The 24,970-nt window shown below is 38.7% G+C and overlaps 1 protein-coding gene across 1 annotated transcript; it reads left to right on the top strand.

The window, feature by feature from the left end:
• Window positions 1–174: 174 nt before the first annotated feature.
• On the top strand, window positions 175–24,925 carry LOC113165691 (mucin-2-like). The gene is made up of 45 exons (XM_026365386.1): window positions 175–284; window positions 427–465; window positions 552–813; window positions 919–1,033; window positions 1,317–1,407; window positions 1,488–1,597; window positions 1,686–1,899; window positions 2,009–2,134; window positions 2,462–2,579; window positions 2,660–2,798; window positions 3,050–3,154; window positions 3,257–3,326; window positions 3,419–3,556; window positions 3,652–3,816; window positions 3,901–3,995; window positions 4,097–4,223; window positions 4,329–4,584; window positions 5,103–5,152; window positions 5,245–5,345; window positions 5,435–5,586; window positions 5,690–5,828; window positions 5,922–6,029; window positions 6,204–6,383; window positions 6,468–6,707; window positions 6,787–6,943; window positions 7,113–7,241; window positions 8,637–8,755; window positions 11,236–16,947; window positions 17,762–17,933; window positions 18,039–18,283; window positions 18,458–18,641; window positions 19,306–19,534; window positions 19,626–19,801; window positions 19,890–19,959; window positions 20,879–21,015; window positions 21,109–21,140; window positions 21,234–21,402; window positions 21,698–21,799; window positions 21,924–21,964; window positions 22,130–22,252; window positions 22,478–22,579; window positions 22,695–22,823; window positions 23,605–23,644; window positions 24,116–24,239; window positions 24,336–24,925. The coding sequence occupies exons 1-45, from the start codon at window positions 221–223 to the stop codon at window positions 24,505–24,507; spliced, it is 11,568 nt and encodes a 3,855-aa protein (XP_026221171.1). The 5' UTR covers window positions 175–220; the 3' UTR covers window positions 24,508–24,925.
• Window positions 24,926–24,970: the final 45 nt, after the last annotated feature.

Genomic DNA, 24,970 nt, shown 5'->3' with positions numbered 1-24,970 from the left:
ATTAATGATTCATGATGCAGAGAAACAAACGCATTTATAAGAAATCATGGGTGTAACCTTGACAAAACCACGAGGGATGACATCCAAAAAGGATGTTACTGTACCCCTCCTAAACTGCAAACACCTAGAAAGGTATATAAGATAGCCTATATTATTTATTACTGTTCCATTTACCTCAAACATCTGAGGACAGGGAGCAAGGATCAAGAGAACAGCCAGGATGCCACTTGAATGGGTCATACCATGGGTCACCCTCTGCTTTGGACTCTCTACAGGCAGCATTGGTATTGTACTCTGACATGATGAAACATATAAAATATCATTAAAGTTCTACAGTATCTATGCAATATTCACCATATACTGCATCATTAATACAGGTATTGTGTTATGAGTGTAAACATGTCTCTTCTCTTTTATTTTATTAAGTTATGGTTCAGACAACAGCTCAAATACCACTAATTACAGGTATGTTCTTTCAACATGAAAGATGACAAACCGAACTTGAATATGTTGAATACAGCATAGTGAATCTAATTTTGTGCTCAAATTAGATGTGACCCCCTCTCACAACAACCAGTTCTGCAGTACATGGGGAAACTACCATTTTAAGACTTTCGATGGAGAGTTCTTCCAGCTTCCCTCCACTTGCAACTACGTCCTTGCATACCATTGTAAAAGGGACTATGAAACTTTCAATATTCAGCTCAAACGTCAGAAGATTAATGATGTCCCCGTCATTACGAAGGTCATGATGAAACTGGACGGGGTCAATGTTGAATTAGCCAACACTTCCATCAAAGTCGATGATAAACTGTGAGTCTTTTGTGATTATGTGACTTTTCATTACTGACTGATGTACTGATTACAGGGATTTTTAATGTGTTATCATCTTACCATGAGGATGTTTGTCCCTTTTAGTGTCTCCATACCATTCGTCAAAGCTGGGATTTCAATTAAAAGAAGTGCCTCATATGTCAAAATTGAGGCAAAGCTGGGTTTGGTTCTCATGTGGAATCAAGAAGACACCTTCTGGGTAAGTTTGTACATCTCTTTTCACACATTCTGTAGGGTATTTAATTATAATCAAGATACATGTTCTTGTAAAAGGTTAGGTCTATGTACTGCAGCTTTAAATCATGTTTGCTAACTGATAGAGAAGCATGTTGCCTTTGCTGAAATCTAAATACTACAAAAACATAAATTATCAGACAGTACTAATAATCTGTACTTGCATTGAAAACATTAATGACAACAATTCACAAACAAATAACATGGCTTCTGACTTTTAACTTCAATTTTTTTAACCTGGTTTGAAGATTGAACTGGATGCAAAATTCAAGAATCAGACCTGTGGACTATGTGGTGACTTTAAGGGAGCTCAGATTTCTGATGACTTGTTGAAAACAGGTAAATTGTAAATATGATAAAACAACTAAGTTACACAAAATCAGTCTTCAGATTTGCTATAAAACCTGTTTTCCCTCTAGAAAAAGGGTCATCTGTAAGTCATGAAATCTATGCTGAGAGATGGAAACTCAATGGTCCTACTGAAAACTGTGAAGAAATCTCTCCATCCACACAGGCCTGTTCAAATGAGGTATCTGAAAATGCATTTCAGAACCTGAACTGACTATATATATTCAATTTAGATATACATTAAATATGTGTTATGCTTTGTTCCAAAGACCGACATCTGTGAGAACCTGCTGTCAGGACCTGCATTCCTCACCTGTCGAAACCTGATTGATACTGATACCTTCATCAAAGCCTGCGCCATTGACCTGTGCAGCTGTAACAAAAACAGTACTACATGCCTGTGTTCGACCATCTCAGAGTACTCTCGTCAGTGCGCTCACGCAGGTGGCAAACCACAGAAATGGACGACTACAGAACTGTGTGGTAAGAACGGGGACAGAATCTTGGCTTTTGATGTTCAACTTTTAGTGTTTTCACTGCTTTATTTGACAAAATCAATGTTACTGATCTGAAATTTCTTTGTGCTGAGCAGAAAAAACATGTCCGTTCAACATGGTGTACAAAGAATATGGTAGTCCCTGTACTGACACCTGCAGCAACCCCAAGAGAAGCCAAGTGTGTGAGGAGCACTCCATAGACGGATGCTTCTGCCCATCCGGTAAATTCCTTAATATTAAAACCAGGGACAGGGGTGTCTTACACTTTTGTTTGACATAGTTACAATATGCTGCCAGTGAAAATTCTATTGATTTGATTTAAAACATGGATATTTATTACACATCATTTGCTTATTAAATAAAAATGTTATCTGAAAAATTCTTTGAACATATGTTAAAATGTCAAAATGTTTGTTATGTTAACTTTTCCATCCAGACCTTCTGTTAATGCATCAGTCTCAAAGGCTTTGTGTAGAACAGTTTTCTTTATTATTAATTAATTTAATTAATTGATCCAACTTTGATCATGTCATTCTGTTTCTCCCAAGATACTGTCTTTGATGACATTACACACAGTGGGTGTGTTGCTGTTGAGCAGTGTTCCTGCGTACACAATGGAAAGCCATACAAACCTGGAGACTCATACTCAAGCACTTGTCATGAATGGTGATTTTCTACAGTAAATGTTTGCATTAACCAGTTTATTTAATATCTGTTAACTTAAACTAACTAAACTCTGTTAACAGCATCTGCACTCAGGGTCAGTGGAGCTGTAAGGATACAGACTGTCCTGGTATCTGCTCCGTACTGGGTGGGGCCCACATCACCACCTATGATGCTAAAACCTATACTTTCCATGGAGACTGCTCTTATGTTCTGACGCAGGTGAGACAGTCAGACTCTGAAAAGGTGCATGAACAGACCCTCTCCAAAGCGACTGTTTGTGGGTTGTTGTTTTTTTTTTTTTTGGAAACTTTTTTTTTGCGCACTTTGAATGAATGAACTTGTTTCTACATAATAAGAAAGTGTAAAAAAGGACAGAGTGTGCTTTTAACATACTTGCTGTGTGTCTACATGCACCACAGAGTAACATAAATGTACCATCACTGATTAAGTGCATTTTATCTCTATTTCAGGAAACTAATGGGACTTTCGCTGTCCATAGTAACCTGGTTAGATGTGAAAAATCTGAAAAATCTACATGCCTGAATGCAGTGACCCTGTTACTGCCGAATCACATGGTAACATAACGTCACATTATGGCTTAATGGTAATAAAATGGAAACATGATCATGCTTGTTGAAACCTATAACTATTACTATTTTGTCTTTTTTTTACTTAAGATTCTTGTGGTACAAGACAATGGACAGATCCTTTATAACAACGTGCCTTCTCAACCCCCTCTTTTGATTAGTGAGTGACAGTTTTTTCTTTTTTTAATTTTGCTCACAAGAGTTAATAAAACAGTTTTTTTATTCAGTGTGAAAATGTGTTTTTATCTGCAGATGACTTCAAACTCTTCAGGCCATCGACATTCTTTATTGTAATCCACACTATCTACGGGCTCGATCTTGAGATTCAGCTCACACCTTTTATGCAGGTTTACATCAAAGCCGGTGTTTCCAAAAAAGGAAACCTCATAGGTATGTTTCAATATTTTTTCCCTCTTTATAGCATAAACATAATTATAATTTATAGATTGTTAGGTACTAATATGGGGTATTACGTCTTTGTCCAGGCCTCTGTGGAAATTTTAATGATGTTGAAGCTGATGACTTCAGAACCACCAATGGATTGATTGAGGGAACTGCCGGAACGTTTGCTAACACATGGAAGACCAAAACAACCTGCCCTGATGTGACCAACGTATTTGGAGACCCCTGCACTTTAAGTATAGAGAAGGGTAGGTCACTGACACCAGTCTCTGTATTTTAACCTTAATTTTGCACAACACTCTAAAACTAAACATCATTATTTGGTTTTGCAGAGAATTATGCGAAGCACTGGTGCTCCTTGTTGTCAGACCCAAATGAGATTTTTGCCAAGTGCCATTTTGAAATCAACCCAAAAGTCTATCAGGCTGTAAGCAATTATTCCTTTTGTATGCAGTCTTACATAAAAGTATTTTATTTATTCAACATCCTAACACTGTTCATTTCATTTGTTGCTACTTCTCTTTGCAGTCTTGTATTTATGATAGTTGTGCATGCGAAAACAGTGAAGAGTGTTTGTGTGCTGCCATATCCTCCTATGTTCATGCATGTGCTGCTGCAGGTATCTTTCTGAATGGGTGGAGAGACAGCATATGTGGTAAGTGTAACTCAAACTACAAAATGTGACCAAATTAAATCTACTGCATATTTATATATTTGTTTATAGTTGTCAAACATTAACTAAACTGTTTCTTTTCAACAGAAAAATATACAAGTAACTGCCCTTCTACATTTGTGTATGACTACCAAATGTCAAGCTGTGGTCGCACCTGTCGCTCTCTTAGTCAGTCAGAATTAATATGTGAGATTGACTTTACTCCACTTGATGGCTGCGGCTGTGCGGAGGGAACCTACCTAGATGAGAAGGGAGAGTGTGTGACAGCCTCACAATGCTCCTGTCATATGGGAGACACTGTGGTGCAACCTGGACAGGACATCGTACTTCATGGACAAACTTGGTGAGGATTTCTCTTTTTGTTTTTTTTGCTTGTATTTGTAAAGTTAACACACAATGATATTATTATTATTATTATTATTATTATTATTATTATTATTATTATTATTATTATTATTATTATTATTATTATTATTATTATTTGTGGCATCTTATTATTCAACTAATGGTAGAGAGAGAAAGCTTGTTGTAACCATATGTATACTGCTCCCCTGTGGTGTCACTTTGTGACTTAATATTGTATAGTTTTCATCTTGTTGCTTTGATTTCAAAAGGAGCCACATGTTTCCATCAGCCGATACTGAAATCAATCAATCTGACATTTTTGCATGAGGCCACTGTGTTGGTATGACTGCTCAGTTGACCATCTCCATTAAAATGAGTATGAAGGCTACACTTCAGTTGGTCCAGTAGCAGATGTTCTAAAGATATACTTTAGAAAGAAACAACAATCATCAAGAATTAACAAGAAAACACATTTCACTTCTTTGTCTACATGACCTGTTTTTTTATGCATTTCAGCTCCTGCCATAGTGGAAAGTTAGTCTGTACAGGAAGCTACATGAATGAATGTAGGTACAAAGCTTGTGATTGTTACAGTATTTCTTCTATATGACAGAATAGTATGAGCAATGTCTTTGTAACACACTATTGTTGTCATCAGCATGCACCCATCCAAAGGTTTTCCTCAACTGCTCCGGTGCAAAGCCAGGTGATGAAGGGTCAGAGTGCCAAAAAAGCTGCCAGACACTGGACATCGAATGTGTAAGAATGTGACAGTGGTTCATGACTGCTGCTGTGTACACAAAAGCATCAGATTCACATGTTAAACACATTACTGTTTTACTGTACAGGTTAGCACACATTGCCTCTCAGGCTGTGTTTGTCCTGCTGGCCTGTTGTCAGATGGTGAAGGAGGTTGTATTAAGGAGGAGGACTGTCCCTGCACATATAATGGAGAATCCTATGGTCGTGGAAAAACTATCACTGTGGACTGCAACACATGGTTAGCTTTCCTATATTCTGTAATGCACCTGTAATGTCAGTTTACCTTTTAGTTGTCTAGTATATATGGACAAGACAATGTCTTTTCTCTTTTTAAATCACAGCACTTGCAAAAGTAGAAACTGGGAATGCACGGATAATGGCTGTCATGGAACCTGTACCATATATGGAGAAGGACATTACACCACTTTTGATCAACAGAAATTCTCCTTTAATGGAGACTGTGCCTATGTCTTCGCTCAGGTATATCACACACTCTGCAGTACTTTAGTTTAGGAATTGGTATTTGTCCATCCTGAAATTCTGATATCAGTTTATTATATGAATATCTTGTAGGACTTCTGTGGAGATGATACAAATGGCACCTTCAGGGTCCTGACTGAGAGCATCCCATGTGGAACAACTGAAAGCATCTGCTCCACTGCTATCAAACTTTACTTAGGGGTACATAATCCAATGTTATAATTATATGAATAATAGATAGATAGATAGATAGATAGATAGATAGATAGATAGATAGATAGATAGATAGATAGATAGATAGATAGATAGATAGATAGATAGATAGATCACAAATCTTACTAAGGGGTATATATGCACATGTTTTGTTTCTCTCAGAACAATGAAATTGTTCTTTCGGAGGAAGATGTCAGGGTTATCAAGCAAGGCACAGGAGTGGACATACCCTATCACATCAACACTATGGGTATATATCTTGTCATTGAGGCAAAGAATGGTCTTGTTCTCATCTGGGATAGGAGGACAACACTGATGATCCAACTCAGCCCGACATTCAAGGTGGGTCAACAGATTTATGGTCATTAAGATAAATGTTAAAGCAGTTGCCATTTTACAAATTAAATATATTTCATTTTATCCCAGGGCAATGTCTGTGGTCTGTGTGGGAATTACGATGGGAATGTCAAGAATGATTTCAGCACAAGAAGCAATGAAATTGTGGTTGAAGCCTTTCAGTTTGGAAACAGCTGGAAAGTGTCATCAACTTGTCCTAATGCAAACACACTAAAAGATCCGTGCAGCGTGAATTCACACAGACAAGCATGGGCAGCAAAACACTGCAGCATTATCAAAAGTGAAGTATTTGCTGCCTGTCATTCAAAGGTAAGAAAACTACCAAGCATTGTCATATGACATATAATCCCAAACGATTTATACTTTTCAAAATATTTTTTTCAATAAGGTGGCTCCCCAAAGTTTTTATGATGCTTGTGTGGGGGATACATGTGCCTGCAATACTGGAGGAGACTGTGAGTGTTTCTGCTCGGCTGTAGCTGCCTATGCAGCAGCTTGTAATAAGGCTGGAGCCTGCATAAGATGGAGAACTCCCACAATTTGCCGTGAGTGTTTTCTTTGTGTAAAGATCCTAATCATAGTCAATCATAATCTTAGTATTGTAATTTAATTATAATGTTAACAAATGAAGCCTGAATTTCATTTTAGAATTATTATTTTATAGCAAAGTAAAATTATTTTCATTAATATCTCTTTCTTTTCTTTTTTTATTAGCTCTGTTCTGTGATTATTACAACCCTGATGGAGAGTGTGAATGGCACTATGAGCCATGTGGAAAACCATGCATTAAGACATGCAGGAATCGTTCAGGAATGTGCTACAATCAAATTCCAGCATTAGAAGGTATTGTACAAATTGCATAAAAGTGCAAATGTATTGCCTTAAATGAATTATTATGGTTATGTTCATTTATAGAACAATGACCATGCTTGCCTTTTTCTAATTGAGGTCGTTACAATCCTGTCTCCTAAAATAACCTTTCTATGCAACTAAACTACAAACACAGCTATATTTTTGTAGCAAATGTCATGTTCTTAGTCATTCATCAAAAGTTCTATTTTACATGAGGGAAGGTCTGTCTTACACGTGACATTACTAACCATTTACTCTTGTGTAGTTATTGGTCTCTGATCTTTTTGGTCTGACCTCCTGATTCAGATTCTTCTATGTATGAATTATAATTGACAGAATACATAAAATTTTTGTAACTCAGCCTTAAACCCCCCTAATCTAGACTGGTGCAATAGGACAGCAAAATAATTCATACTTCCTCGTAGTTGCTATTGGACTTGTTCAAGATTGACTGCGCCTTGCATTAGAAAACAGACAGAAGCAGATCTTTGACCAGGTTTGCACAATTCTTCAAGACCAATGAAGCAGATAATAGGTCTGAAGTTGATATCAGAAAGAAAGAAATTGGAAAAACCCATAGAAAAAGCCCCCGCATGTTATGAAATTAGCTTCTTTGGTCTGAGGAAACCAGGAAAGTACTTCAATTACAAGAAAAATTACAAACAAAATCATAGTTATAAGTTTAATTCTGGAGTGGAGAACATTGGTCCCACCAGTGCATTGAAATGTCAATGTGTTTTATTTTGATACCATCACATAACACTAAGTTCAGAATGCCGAAAATAAAAGTGCAACTGTGTTATCACTTTGCACGTTACAATCTGTGCAAAACAACATAAAATAATTAATTTGGCAAGAACAGTGAACTAGAACAAGTCAATGAGTGTATGACATTAGAGGCTACATTGGGCCTGTTTTGCACTGGACATCTCTTCAAAACAGGGCTGCAGACTAGTTGGCTGACTAGGACTACTGTCTTGCTTTTGTCTGCTGAGGCTGAATCACGTATTCTGGTTGTTGTTTGTTGTCAGTGTCACAAATGCATTTGTACTTGTATTTAATTCACATACTATTAATGGCTCCGTTATTTGTGTGTGGTAGTGTTGTTTAGAGTATATGATGTTTAATGTTAAAACACATAACAAAATTATTATATATTATACCGTATTTTCCGCACTATAAAGCGCACCTAAGAGCCTTCAATTTTCTCAAAAGCCGCCTTATATATGGATCAATATTGAGCCGCTACAACAACAGGTCTCGCAACTACGCTAAGCAGCCGCCGACTCTATTTTCCCTCCTAGAAGAAGTAGCGCGCGGTGCATGCTGGGATAAATTACTGCGCGAAACGTGCCGTTTCATTTCCATTTGTGTGTTTGTGCAAAGACCCCAAAATGGCTCCTATTAAGAGACACGCTTACGACGCAGAGTTTAAACTCAAGATCCGGCCTGTGCGGTCCTCACAACACGTGAACTTAGTGGAGCTAGACAGCCAGCTAACAAAAGTAGGAGACTCCATCCAAGGCTTTCTTTTCTTGTCTTTACTGGAGTTGTGAACTGAGGAGTACATTGCTCTCAACTACACTTTATCCTATCTTCTCTATATGTAACTGAAAGAAACAGAAACAAATAATACACATCGCACACGCTAGCTTGACGTGAATGAAGCTAACTACAATAACACGTAATTTCTCACATGTAACAGGTAACAACTAACATACTTCTAATGACAATAAACATGTTCATACTTACAAAGACAAATGCTTTCCAAGGCACAAACATATAAATATAGTTCGTTTTACTGTGGAAACTAGCTTAATTTACCGACGGAGAAAATACGTCAAAGCTGTTCTATTGAACAGAGAGTGGAAAGAGCGCTCACTCTGCAACTAATTATCTTAACAATGATCAACTAAAATACTCAAGACAAATCTGACAAATTTTAAGAACAATACTATAATACTTTTAGCTGCCTTTGTCACAACTTATTGTTATTCATTTATCACTTGAACTGAAAGGCATGACACGGCCAGAGCACATCATCAACATGGACAAACATAAACTGTGTCACGAAAATTCTAGGTCACTGACTTTACCTCAGGGAAAATAATAAAACAGCTGTTTATTCATTTTGGGAGTGAATGGAGTTGTCAGAACGCTGGTTTGTAAACTATTAATTAAGTTTAACCGACCTACCTGACTGTTCTGTTGACATTCCCTTTAGCGCCAGCCTCTACTGTAGCGTCTATTCTATGCGCCTTATAATGCGGTGCGGAAAATACGGTATTTATTCCCCAATAGTGGGGAATGCCTCACACTTTGAGGAGTGCTGACCTGTCATCCCACTGTTCAGTAAACGTAAAGTCTTGTAAGTCACAACAAATCTAAAGAAGAATTCTGGGGCAGCTATAGGGTTAGGAGGTAGCACATTTGTCTACCAATCGTGCGATGGGTGGTATAGTGCTAGTTCTTTTTGTCATATGTTGAAGTGTCTTTGTGCTAGAAACTGAACCCCAAGTTGCCCCTGGTGAGTCAGGTCAGCTTGTGAAAGGGTAAACGTGAATAATGATCTATGAGTGGCAGGTAGAGGTGAAAAAAGTGCTGTATAAGTGCAGACCATTTACTTTTATTTATAATCATACCAGCACGTTTACATTATGTTAACATGTAATCTGGCTGCAGTTACATTACCTTGATTGCATGCAGTGTGCTTGTTCAGAAATGTAAATCTATTTATTTTTTAGGGTGGGACGGTGACAGTTATGCACAGCTGTACTCATCCTTCTTGTCTGAACCTGTTTGTTCTGATTTTAAAATGAACGTTTAACTTTTTAAGGCTGCTATCCACGTTGTCCACCTGAAAAACCTTATTTGGATGAAGCTACCATGACGTGTGTACAAGAGTGCGGCTGTTATGATGATGAAGGAAAACATTATGAAGAAGGGGAGATTATGCCTGCAAAAGAAAATTGTACAATCTGGTAAGACACTTTCCACTTAACCATTACTGAAGTTGGTTGACTCTCCTGTTTATATTTTCATTAAACTGTTATAATGAAGGAATGTACGCTTATATCACAGACACTATTTACAAATATGAACATCACTATACATAAAAACAATAAATTTGCATAAATTGCATTGTAGTAATTTCATCTTTCAATTACCTTTCAGTTATTGTCATCATGAAACCATGAATTGTGTATTAAAAGAAGAATGCTCATCAACAACATCACCAATCACAACTTCAACTACAACAACAACAACTAGGACAACCACAGAAAGCCCAACAACAACTACAACAATCACCACAGAAAGCCCCACTACAACAACCCCAGAAAGCCCCACCACAACTACAACAATTACCACAGGAAGCCCCACTACGACAACGACAACCACAGAAGGCTCATCCATAACTACAACAACCACAAGCACAGAAAGTTTAAGCACAACTACCACAGAAAGCCCAACCACAACAACCCCAACAACCTCAACTAAGACTACAACAACCACTGAAACCCCAACCACAACAACCACAACCCCACCCTGCTTTGTATGTGATTGGACAGATTGGAATAACAAACATTACCCTACATTTACCCCCGATGGAAGAGACATTGAAACCATAGAGAACATTACTGATCTAGATGTGAGTGTTTGCAGAAGACCTCTGGAAATACAATGTAGAGCAAAAGCGTATAAAGACAAACTTTTGAATGACCTAGGTCAAATAGTAACATGCAGCCCAACACATGGCTTGATCTGTTATAATAGAGAGCAAAGTTCTCGTGTATGCCTTGACTATGAAATACGTGTCAAATGTTGCATTGACGTTTGCACAACAACACCCACATCAACAACCACAGAAAGCCCAGCCACAACTACAACAACCACAGAAAGCCCCACCACAACTACAACAATCACCACAGGAAGCCCCACTACAACAACCACAGAAAGCCCAACCACAACCACAGAAAGCCCAACCACAACAACAACATCAACAACCCCAACCACAACTTTAACATCCACAACAACAGAAAGCTCAACCACAGGATCAACAACATCAACCACAACTTCAACAACCACAGAAAGTACAACCCCGACCACATCCACTGAAAGCCCAATCACAACCACCATAGAAAGCCCAAGCACAACTACAACAATCACCACAGAAAGCCCCACTACAACAACCCCAGAAAGCCCCACCACAACTACAACAATCACCACAGAAAGCCCCACCACAACAACCCCAGAAAGCCCCACCACAACTACAACAATCACCACAGGAAGCCCCACTACGACAACCACAGAAAGCCCCACCACAACAACTACAACAACCACAGAAAGCCCCACCACAACAACGACAACAACCACAGAAGGCTCATCCATAACTACAGCAACCACAAGCACAGAAAGTTTAAGCACAATTACCACAGAAAGCCCAACCACAACAACCCCAACAACCTCAACTAAAACTACAACAACCACAGAAAGCCCAACCACAACTACAACAACCACAGAAAGCCCAACCACAACCCCATCCTGCTTTGTATGTGATTGGACAGATTGGAATAACAAACATTACCCTACATTTAACCCCGATGGAGGAGACTTTGAACCCATAAAGAACATTACTGGTCTAGATGTGAGTGCTTGCAAAAAACCTCTGGAAATACAATGTAGAGCAAAAGCGTATAAAGACAAACTTTTGAATGACCTAGGTCAAATAGTAACATGCAGCCCAACACATGGCTTGATCTGTTATAATAGAGAGCAAAGTTCTCGTGTATGCCTTGACTATGAAATACGTGTCAAATGTTGCATTGACATTTGCATAACAACACCCACATCAACAACCACAGAAAGCCCAACCACAACTACAACAACCACAGAAAGCCCCACCACAACTACAACAATCACCACAGAAAGCCCAACCACAACAACCCCAGAAAGCCCCACCACAACTACAACAATCACCACAGAAAGCCCCACCACGACAACCACAGAAAGCCCAACCACAACCACAGAAAGCCCAACCACAACAACATCAACAACCCCAACCACAACTATAACATCCACAACAACAGAAAGCTCAACCACAGGATCAACAACATCAACCACAACTTCAACAACCACAGAAAGTACAACCCCGACCACATCCACTGAAAGCCCAATCACAACCACCATAGAAAGCCCAAGCACAACAACCACAGAAAGCCCGTCCACAACTACTACATCCACCACAGAAAGCCCAACCACAACTACCACAACCACTGAAAGCACAACGTCAACCGCAACTACAACAACCACAGAAAGCCCCACCTCCACTACAACAACCACAGAAGGCTCATCCATAACTACAACAACCACAAGCACAGAAAGTTTAAGCACAACTACCACAGAAAGCCCAACCACAACAACCCCAACAACCTCAACTAAAACTACAACAACCACAGAAAGCCCAACCACAACTACAACAACCACAGAAAGCCCAACCACAACCCCATCCTGCTTTGTATGTGATTGGACAGATTGGAATAACAAACATTACCCTACATTTAACCCCGATGGAGGAGACTTTGAACCCATAAAGAACATTACTGGTCTAGATGTGAGTGCTTGCAAAAAACCTCTGGAAATACAATGTAGAGCAAAAGCGTATAAAGACAAACTTTTGAATGACCTAGGTCAAATAGTAACATGCAGCCCAACACATGGCTTGATCTGTTATAATAGAGAGCAAAGTTCTCGTGTATGCCTTGACTATGAAATACGTGTCAAATGTTGCATTGACATTTGCATAACAACACCCACATCAACAACCACAGAAAGCCCAGCCACAACTACAACAACCCCAGAAAGCCCCACCACAACTACAACAATCACCACAGAAAGCCCCACTACAACAACCCCAGAAAGCCCCACCACAACTACAACAATCACCACAGGAAGCCCCACTACGACAACCACAGAAAGCCCCACCACAACCACAACTACAACAACTACAGAAAGCCCCACCTCCACTACAGCAACTACAACGACTACAGAGACAACAACACCTGAAGTTGTTACACATAGTACAAAGACAACAGTACAATCGACAAGAGAAGTGATTGTGAATACAACTACACCCACAGGAAGTCCAACCACAACCACCACCGAAAGCCCAAGCACAATATCATCGACCACAGAAAGCCCAACCACAACAACATCAACAACCCCAACCACAACATCCACAACAACAGAAAGCTCAACCACAGGATCAACAACATCAACCACAACTTCAACAACCACAGAAAGTACAACCCCGACCACATCCACTGAAAGCCCAATCACAACCACCATAGAAAGCCCAACCACAACAACATCAACAACCCCAACCACAACTACAACATTCACAACAACAGAAAGCTCAACCACAGGATCAACAACATCAACCACAACTTCAACAACCACAGAAAGTACAACCCCGACCACATCCACTGAAAGCCCAATCACAACCACCATAGAAAGCCCAAGCACAACAACCACAGAAAGCCCAACCACAACTACAACATCCACCACAGAAAGCCCCACCACAACTACAACAACCACAGAAAGCCCCACCTCCACTACAACAACCACAGAAGGCTCATCCATAACTACAGCAACCACAAGCACAGAAAGTTTAAGCACAATTACCACAGAAAGCCCAACCACAACAACCCCAACAACCTCAACTAAAACTACAACAACCACAGAAAGCCCAACCACAACTACAACAACCACAGAAAGCCCAACCACAACCCCATCCTGCTTTGTATGTGATTGGACAGATTGGAATAACAAACATTACCCTACATTTAACCCCGATGGAGGAGACTTTGAACCCATAAAGAACATTACTGATCTAGATGTGAGTGTTTGCAGAAGACCTCTGGAAATACAATGTAGAGCAAAAGCGTATAAAGATGTACCTTTGACTGAACTAGGTCAAAAAGTTACATGCAACGGAACACATGGTTTGATCTGTTATAATAGAGAGCAAAGTTCTCGTGTATGCTTTGACTATGAAATACGTGTCAAATGTTGCATTGACATTTGCACAACACCCACATCAACCACCACAGAAAGCCCAACCACAACTAGGACAACCACAGAAAGCCCCACAACAACTACAACAATCACCACAGAAAGCCTCACTACAACAACCCCAGAAAGCCCCACCACAACTACAACAATCACCACAGAAAGCCCCACCACAACAACCCCAGAAAGCCCCACCACAACTACAACAATCACCACAGGAAGCCCCACTACGACAACCACAGAAAGCCCCACCACAACAACGACAACAACCACAGAAAGCCCCACCACAACAACGACAACAACCACAGAAGGCTCATCCATAACTACAGCAACCACAAGCACAGAAAGTTTAAGCACAATTACCACAGAAAGCCCAACCACAACAACCCCAACAACCTCAACTAAAACTACAACAACCACAGAAAGCCCAACCACAACTACAACAACCACAGAAAGCCCAACCACAACCCCATCCTGCTTTGTATGTGATTGGACAGATTGGAATAACAAACATTACCCTACATTTAACCCCGATGGAGGAGACTTTGAACCCATAAAGAACATTACTGGTCTAGATGTGAGTGCTTGCAAAAAACCTCTGGAAATACAATGTAGAGCAAAAGCGTATAAAGACAAACTTTTGAATGACCTGGGTCAAATAGTAACATGCAGCCCAACACATGGCTTGATCTGTTATAATAGAGAGCAAAGTTCTCGTGTATGCTTTGACTATGAAATACGTGTCAAATGTTGCATTGACATTTGCACAACAACACCCACATCAACCACCACAGAAAGCCCAACCACAACTAGGACAACCACAGAAAGCCCCACAACAACTACAACAATCACCACAGAAAGCCCCACTACAACAACCCCAGAAAGCCCCACCACAACTACAACAATCACCACAGGAAGCCCCACTACGACAACCACAGAAAGCCCCACCACAACAACGACAACAACCACAGAAAGCCACACCTCCACTACGACAACCACAGAAAGCCCAACCACAACCACAGAAAGCCTAACCGCAACCACAACTACAACAACTACAGAAAGCCCCACCTCCACTACAGCAACTACAACGACTACAGAGACAACAACACCTGAAGTTGTTACACATAGTACAAAGACAACAGTACAATCGACAGGAGAAGTGATTGTGAATACAACTACACCCACAGGAAGTCCAACCACAACCACCACCGAAAGCCCAAGCACAATATCATCGACCACAGAAAGCCCAACCACAACATCAACAACCACAACTACAACATCCACAACAACAGAAAGCTCAACCACAGGATCAACAACATCAACCACAACTTCAACAACCACAGAAAGTACAACCCTGACCACATCCACTGAAAGCCCAATCACAACCACCATAGAAAGCCCAAGCACAACAACCACTGAAAGCCCAACCACAACTGCAACCACCACAGAAAGTCCAACCGCAACTACCAGAGAAAGCCCAACCACTACAACAACATCAACAACAACAGAAAGCTCAACCACAACTGCAACTACAACAACCACAGAAAGCACAACCACATCCACTGAAAGCCCAACAACAACCACAAGCACAGAGAGCCTGACCACAACTACCACAGAAAGCCCAAGCACAACAACCACAGAAAGCACAACGTCAACTGCAACTACAACAACCACAGAAAGCCCAACTACAACTACAACAACCTCAGAAAGCTCAATCACAATAAAGACAAGCACAGAAAGTCCAACTACAACTACCACAGAAAGCCCAACCCCAACTACGACAACCACTGAAAGCACAACGCAAACCGCAACTACAACAACCACAGAAAGCACAACGCAACCCGCAACTACAACAACCACAGAAAGCCCAACCACAACTACCACAACCACTGAAACCACAACGCCAACCACAACTACAACAGAAAGCCCAACCACAACAACAGAAAGCTCAATCACAACAACAACTACAACAACCACAGAAAGCCCAACCACAACAACCAGAGAAAGCCCAACCACAACAACCACAGAAAGCCCAACCACAACTACAACAACCACAGAAAGCACAACACCAACCACAACAACCACAGAAAGCCCAACTACAACAACCACAGAAAGCCCAACCACAACTACCACAACCACAGAAAGCACAACACCAACAACAACAACCACAGAAAGCCCAACTACAACAACCACAGAAAGCCCCACCACAACTACAACAACCACAGAAAGCCCAACCACAACAAAGACAAGCACAGAAAGTCCAACTACAACTACCACAGAAAGCCCAACCACAACTACCACAACCAATGAAAGCACAACACCAACCACAACAACAACAGAAAGCTCAACCACAACAACAACAGAAAGCTCAATCACAACAACAACGAAAACAACCACAGAAAGCCCAACCCCAACCACATCCACAGAAGGTCCAACCACAACTACCCCAAAAACATCAACCACAACTACAACAACTACAGAAAGCCCAACCACAACAATCACAATCACTGAAACAACCCCTGTAACAAGTAATAGTACTACAACAAGCTATATCAGTACTACAACTAGCCCTGGAAGTACAACAATTCCCACACACATAGACTGTCCATATCTGAAGCCACCTAGAAAGGTATTTGCATTTTTATTTGTTTTCACTGTTCATCTCAAAGTGAATTTACATGAATATGATAAATACAGTAATACACAACATTATTTCCACTCTAGAGTAGACTCTAGGTCTCAACTAGGAAACTAGGTCTCCAATTCCCAGAATAAAACAGAAGAAGTGTTTAACTTCAACGTTTTTTGTCCGTCTTTTGAATTGTCAATCTAAGTTAACAATAAAATGCAAGAACACTTAAATTCAAAGGGCCCAACAAACTACACGGTAAACTGGTGGTAATGGTTAAAACTTTGATACAGTTTGTGATATCAGTATTGGAGAGTTGGTTAGATGTACAACCTATAAATTTTGTTTATTGTCCTAGCTTCATAGGATTGTTACTACTGATTTTAAACATACTTCTAGCTTCAATGACTGTGTAAATGGAGGGCATATGTTTCTGTTTCTGATACCCTAAATGTGTTTCTGGAACATCTTCACTGTCATTCCTTTATGTTTGTGTCCATTGGTTTCTTCAGAAAACGTCTACAGTTTCTACAGCCATTTGCTATATTCCTTACTACAAATGAATATTGATACCATCCTCCAGTTTTCAGTGTGCAAGGGGCTACCTTCACAGTCAGAATACACTTATAGTATTTCAGTTGTTTATTCGAAGGTGGTGATCTAGCTCTGTGTTTAGTCTTTGTAAAATGTTCTTGTCACATTAGGATAAATTTAGATTTTGGAAACAACTTGTTCAAGCAACAAGCTACAAGAAAATATATATTATCTGCAATATTACATTATGATTGATAACAGTGTTTTTTTTCCTGAAAAGAATGGTGAATCCTGGAAACCGGACAACTGCACCACAGAAACATGTGATGATGGTAAAGTAATCACAGAACATGTACCATGTAAAGAAGTGACCCAACCTGTCTGTGTAAATGGGCTGCCACCAGTTAAGGTTTATGATGAAGCAGGGTGCTGTTTCCACTATGAGTGCAGATGTAAGTTCACAATGTCATATTAAAAGTCTTGTATAGTATATTTAATCTGAAAATATGAAGTATACTGTTTTTCTTGGATGTAACAATTTTATGTCATATATGCAGGTGTTTGCTCTGGCTGGGGAGATCCTCATTATGTGACATTTGATGGACTATATTACAGCTTCCAGAAAAACTGCACCTACGTTTTAGTCAAAGAGATAATTCCCAAATACAATTTCAAGATTTATATTGATAATGAAAACTGTGATCCCTCTGGAACCGTGACCTGTCCTAAAGCTTTGATTGTGTATTACAAAAATTATGAAATTATCCTTACACAACAGAGAGGGACAAAGACTGTGAACTTGGTAAATATCAATTTAATAAACTGTCTTTAATTATTTTTACCTTAATATATATATATATGTATAAATATATATGTATAAATATATATATATATATATATATATATATATATATATATATGTATAACCCTATGTTGTACAGTGTTATAAATATGTACAAATATTGCAATTCTTTAGGTGTACGTTAACGGCACGCAAGTTTTCCCAACCTACTCTACTACTGACTTCGTCATCACAAGTACTGCAATTGAGCTGCTTTTGAAAATCCCGGCAATTGAAGCTGTCGTGTCATTCAAAGGGCTTATGTTCAGCGTTAATTTGCCATTTTCCCTTTTCCACGGCAACACAGAAGGACAATGTGGTAAGATGATCATCAGCTGAGAATCAGTTTGCTGTTAGAATAATTGTGTTTAAAAACAAATTGTGAAAAAATGGGATAAGTCACAAAAAAGTTAAGGAACACTTTAATCAGAGTTTAGCATCAAATCAGTTAAGTTCGCCTGATGTAAATCCTGTAGAACACTTTTGTTTCGTTTCATATGATGCCACCAGGTTACACTGTTGACTCCCAGACAGTCAACAGTGCTCAGTGATGCCCTGGTAACATGCCCCAACATTGTCAGCCAGAAAAACAAGCACATGGGGGCAAAAAAACTACAGAGCTCCATTTTGAGTTGCTGAAAAGAAATTTCAGCAAAATGGACTAACCTGCTGGATAATTCTTTAAATTTGATTTTAGAGGTGTTTTTAAATTCAGCCCTCTGTAGGTTGAAAATGTTAATTTCTATCAAACAATGTGGCATCCTTTCAATCCTAACACATTACCCAGTGCATTACAGTATAGATATCCAGCAGGATTTTTGTCCTCACTGACATCTGATGTATTTTAACTTCAGCTATTCAACTGTTCCTTTATTTTTTTTTGACTCGTTTATATAAACCATTTTTGGATCAAATATAAATGTGCCAGGATTTGTAAGAAACAGAAAAAATACTCTGTAATACCTGTCATGTTAATATTTTAGGTACCTGTGACAATCGCACAGATAATGACTGCCGATTACCAAATGGCGAGATTCACCCCTCATGTTCTGAGATGGCAAATAAATGGCAGGTAAACGATGGGAACAAATCTTATTGTGTGTCTACTCCTCCTACTTCTCCACCATTATCTTCTACAACAAAACCTTCTACAACAACACCTTCTACAACAACAATCTGCAAATCTGAGATTTGTGAAATTTTGATCAGCAAGTAAGAATTTACAAATTAAACTTGAAAATGCTGTTAGTATGTTTTGCTGTATGACTCAAACTAATCAACTTTCTTTTGATTTGACATTAAGGGTGTTTGAGAGATGCCACAAACAAATCGCACCAGATCACTTCTATGAGGCCTGTAAATTTGATGTTTGCCACACCAATTCCAAAATGGGTTGTTCCAGTCTGGAGTTGTATGCCAGGTTGTGTGCGGACGCCTTTATCTGTGTAGACTGGAGGAACGCTACAGGAGGACAGTGTGGTAGGTGTTTTTGTAGAAAGCAAACAATGTTATGTTCAGATGAGTTTATTTTTATTCTGATACTTAAATTAACATTTTCTTATTGTAGAGTACAAATGTCCAGCAAATAAAGTCTACAAACCTTGTGGACCAACTGTTGTACCAACTTGCAATGCAAGGTAAGCACTCGGTTCTGTATAGTTAATATCATATATTATATCTGTCTTATACAGCCACAGGTCCCAAATGGTTTGGACAAATATATATAAAAACAGAATGCAAGGATTAGCAAATCTAATTAAACCGCATTTTATTTACAGTAGAACATAGAAAATAATAAAAAGGAAGAGCTGGAAGAATGTTTTGGTGGGTCACTCACATAAATGAGGATCATATACTGGCTATATAGTGGATGTTTGTGAACTTAAGGCCCTCAGACTTCACTGCATGAAAAACAGACTGATTCTGTGATTAACATCACAACATGGGGCAACATCAATGTTCCTGCGACTCCAATGGTACGGGGGTGCATTATTGCCGATAGAAACAGGTAGCCTGCTATTGGAAAGACACCATAAACTCTTTATATCCAGGTTTTAGAGCAGCATATCGCATCCTCCCATCCAGACAATGTCTTTTTCAGCGAGATGCTCTCATATTTTAGTAGGACATTGCTAAAACACTTATTGCATCTATGACAACAGCATGGTTTCACATCTTAAAAACACAAACTACAACAAAGAAGAGCCAGCACTATTGAGCAGTTAGAACCCTATCAGGCAGGAACGGGATAATACTCCAGCAACTGACTTTACTTCTTAGAAGTTTACAGACTGTTGTTAAAAAAAAGAGGGGATGCGAAACTGTTGCCCTTTTGTTTAGATGTTTTGCTTCCATCAATTTCAAAATTACCTTTTTTTTCTTGAAATGGTACTTTTTCAGTTTAAACATGTGATAGGTTTTCTATGTTCTAGTGTGTGAATGTGGGTTAATAAGATTTGCAGATCATTGTATTCAGTTTTTATATGAATTATACAGTGTCCCAACTGTTTGGAATTTTAGGTTGTAATAGATGTTTGTGTTTTTCATTGTTTAAAGATACAATGACAAGTACACAGAGGATTGCCAGGACGAGACAGGTGACCCGAGCACAGATTGTCGTTTCACTGAGGGATGTTTCTGCCCAGAGGGGTTGACTTTGTTCAGTTCAAACTCTGACATCTGCGTTTCCTCCTGTAAGAAACACATTTGTTTAACTGAACAAAATTCTGATTGTTTGTAAATTAATTAATTTAAAAATAAACTGGTTGTTCATGCTTTTGTTTAAGGTTGCACTGGACCTGATGGCCAACCTAAAAAGGTAAATTCTACAATACACGAATCAGTTTTGTTATTTACAATGGATTTGTATTTGCTTCTGTTTCTCAGTGTTTCTGTTCTATCCCTCATATAGTATGGAGAGACTTGGCAGAGTGGCTGTCAGCAGTGTGTTTGTAGTAAGGACACTATGAGTGTTCAGTGTAAGCCTCTTACATGTCCCACACAAGAACCAGTGAACTGTACCAAGGAAGGTGAGGTTCTAGGGAAGAAGACAGTGGACTGCTGTGACACACAGATATGTGGTAAGTGATTTAAGATACTAAATCTACATCTGCTCACACAATGTTAATAACACAAACAGTTATGAGAAAGATGTGATGTTTTGGCCAGTATCTGAAATCTAAAAAGGTTTTTTTACTTTTAAAAGCAGTTTGTTGCACTAAGAAGTACTCACAGCTTATACTTGAGTAAAGGTGTCATTGCCACAGTAGAACATATCATGCTTTTAGAAATGTCAAAGATATTAATACATTTAGTACATTACCTATTTTCCATGTATTGTCTGACTAATTTTAATTGTCTAACTTTTCTTCTCAGAATGTGATAAGAGCCTCTGCAGATCGCAGAAGAAGTGTGAACCGGGATTTGAGTTGAAGATTATTATCCTTAATGATAGTTGCTGCCCTGATTACAGCTGTGGTAAGTTCTACATAAAGGTTAATAAAGGTCTATTTCTTACGGTTTTAGTGTGTAAAAAACATTTAAACTATACTGGATATTATCCTCTAAAGTGATAATTATTTTTGACTTTTTTTGTATATAGTACCCATAGGTGTCTGTGTCTTCAATGATACTGAGTACAAGGTAAGTATATATTTTAAATGTTTAAATGTGTTACTAAATGTAGCATACGATAAACTAATCTTGTAATCTTCAGAATAATATTGAATATCTTCACTCATCTGTATTTGTCAGTTTTTGTGGCCTTTTTATTAAATCGGCTCAAACTTTACTCTTTATTGTTCACAGCCTGGTATGGATTTCCCCAAAGGCCCATGTGAAACCTGCCACTGTACTGAAACTCAGAATCCCAAGACCAAGTTGAACAACTACAACTGTCACCCGAGACCTTGTGACACACAGTGCCAAGAGGTACCTTTGCAAGATGTATTTACAGCTGTATCGCAGTACTAATAATGGGGTTAATGTGAATTTAAAGCCAGTACATATACAGTATGACGTCCAAAAGTATTTGTCATGGCAGCAGGTGCTAGGTCTTTATCCTTAGTATTTAATTTTTACTAATCCAGTCAATTAAGTATTCATGTAATTGACTGACGTTGCAGACCTTGTTGTTTTCTCTTTTTTTCCAAACAGGGCTATACATATGAAGAGCAACCTGGAAAATGTTGTGGATCATGTATACCAACAAGCTGTGTTTTGGAGATTCCAGGCGTTGATACTAAAATTATTATTAATGTAAGACACATTGCATTAGTAACACCTTCAGAATCTGTTTCTGTAAAATTTAATGTGTGTTGTTTGTCACAATAGTTTGTTTTTACCTGATCTCCTCAACTCTTCTTCCACACAGGCAACTAAGTCTTGGTCACCGCCAGGTGATAATTGTACCACATACAATTGCCAGAAGGTGAACGATGACCTAGTAATTTATAAAAACCAAACAACTTGTCCTCCATTTGATCCAGACAACTGTGTTCCTGTAAGTAAAATTCATCCTGTAAATGAGCTGAAAGTATGCGATATGCCAGTGTACAGCCACTTTTAAAGGTTTACTGTGCTTTTTAATCAAAAATCATTTGTTTTAGATAGATCATGAGTGGGCAGGTACTAAACCTGTGAAAGCAAAAATAGCTAAATAGAGCACACTTCTACTAACTAGAGTTAGTGCACCTAAAGCTGTTTGCCAACTGCCAATAAATATCAAAGCAAGCAGAATTGAGGATTATGATGATGGTTGATGGCGGTAAGATTGTTTCTTGCGGCTGTCGGCATATCTCTGCCTCAGACTCAAAGGAACGATTATATTTATATTATTTATTTTTCTAAAAATGTATTTTCTCCTCTCTTGATCATTATGGATGGCTAACTGAAGAACGATAGGAATTTTTTTATTATTTTAAACATTCTGAAATTTACCTGGTTAGAGAGGGGCATAGACTGTGCAGAAATGTACAGATACAGGAGGACACTGCTTTGTGTTGCCTGTACTATCTTAACCCTAAAGTAACTAAAGTAAAGTTTTTTTACTATACATCTCTCAATAAGTTCTTCACCTGTCCACTGGCTGACCAGTGAGGGGCAGTATAACAGACCAACGCACTAGCGTACAAAGAAGTGGATTATATGCAACTTCTCAGTCAGAACCCATGCACATACAAGAAAACAGCTTTTAAATACCTGTCCACTGTAGTGACCACGATGCATGACGGGTTAATCTATTGCGTCTGTATATTTTACAAAGCATATTTTCTGTATTACAGGGAAGTGAACAAACTGACATTAATGGTTGTTGCCGAACATGTAAGTATGAGTTGATAAAATTAATTCAAATTGGACAATGATTTTTTTGAAAATTGGAACTTAAAAAAACTCATCTACATATTTTTTAAATAACAGTTTATTTTTTTAAATGATCCCTTAGTACTTGATACATCTGTTTGTCTGTGTTGATTATGGTTGATTGATTATTTTTATCATTTCAATAGCAAATAGGATTGATTACAAGTTTTGTAATTTTGTCAAGCCCAAAGTCTCTAATTGATTCTACTGAAGGCAGATAGACTGCTTAAGAAGCTGAGCCAATGAACCTTCTACATTAATGCTTAAAATGATGATCTTTTACTTTATGTGGAGCAGTCGATGTATTCACCAGCTAATTGTTTCTGATTAACGTTTATTTTGCAATTTGAGGTCAGAGAAAACATATAGTGCTGTTTTTTTATATTATACAATTTGTAATAGTAAATAATAAAATTCATGTGTCATTTGCAGGCATTCCTCGACACAGCTGTCAAATGTACAGGAACACCACCTATCTACATATAAAGAACTGCACGTCAGTTGTGCCGGTGGAAATCACAGCCTGTGAGGGATCCTGTGGACCGTCCTCGTCAATGTGAGATTTGAAATAAATTATCTGAAGGATACTGAGCACAAACTACATTAAACAGCATGTGACTGAAACTAATGCTGTCTGAAAATGTTTCCACAGGTACTCTGCAGAGAGCAACAACTTGATGCACTCGTGCACGTGCTGTCAAGAAATGGACAAAAGTGTAAAGGAAGTGGAGGTGACCTGCCCTGATGGCAGCAACAAGCGCGAGAGCTACATTTTAGTTGAGACGTGCGGTTGCCACACCACTAAATGTAGAGAGAACACATAAGACGATGACAAATGGAAACCAAACCAAACTTACTACTTACTAATATCACTAATTTATCTTTAATTACTCCTCTACTACAATTCTAATTTGCTGAGACCAGATGTAATGGTCTATATATGTTTATTTTCTCAGGTTCAGATACCAGCACATGTTGGTGTCATGGTGTCTTTTATAGCTGATGAAGAGGTCTTTACTAAATGGATGATGTTGTGTTTTCAGTCTTAGGGTTTTTTTTTTTTTTCTATTTGTTGTAAATTACTTAAGACGTAAAATACACTGGAATAGATTCAGACATGCAATATGCTGTAACAATCAACTACTGCTTTTACTTATTTCTTCATATCTAAATATCTGATGTTTCCAACTTCTGTTGAATCTAAAATCTTTGATAGCATTAAAACTCATGTTTGCTCATGAATATGTGGTCTTATTTTTTATTTCTTTGGTATTTCTGAATGATACA

Source organism: Anabas testudineus, chromosome 6 (assembly GCF_900324465.2).
Source record: "Anabas testudineus chromosome 6, fAnaTes1.2, whole genome shotgun sequence".
Lineage (NCBI taxonomy): Eukaryota > Metazoa > Chordata > Actinopteri > Anabantiformes > Anabantidae > Anabas > Anabas testudineus.
Note: the sequence above shows the minus strand (reverse complement) of the source record. Positions and strands in the feature narration are given on the sequence as shown.

Excerpts from the sequence above, each read along its gene's own strand:
- LOC113165691 (XM_026365386.1), top strand. The coding sequence starts at position 221 with ATGCCACTTGAATGGGTCATACCATGGGTCACCCTCTGCTTTGGACTC. Across the intron at positions 19,802-19,889 it reads CGCTACAGGAGGACAGTGTG|AGTACAAATGTCCAGCAAAT; the intron begins GTAGGTGTTTTT and ends TTCTTATTGTAG. Across the intron at positions 21,403-21,697 it reads CTGTGACACACAGATATGTG|AATGTGATAAGAGCCTCTGC; the intron begins GTAAGTGATTTA and ends TTTTCTTCTCAG.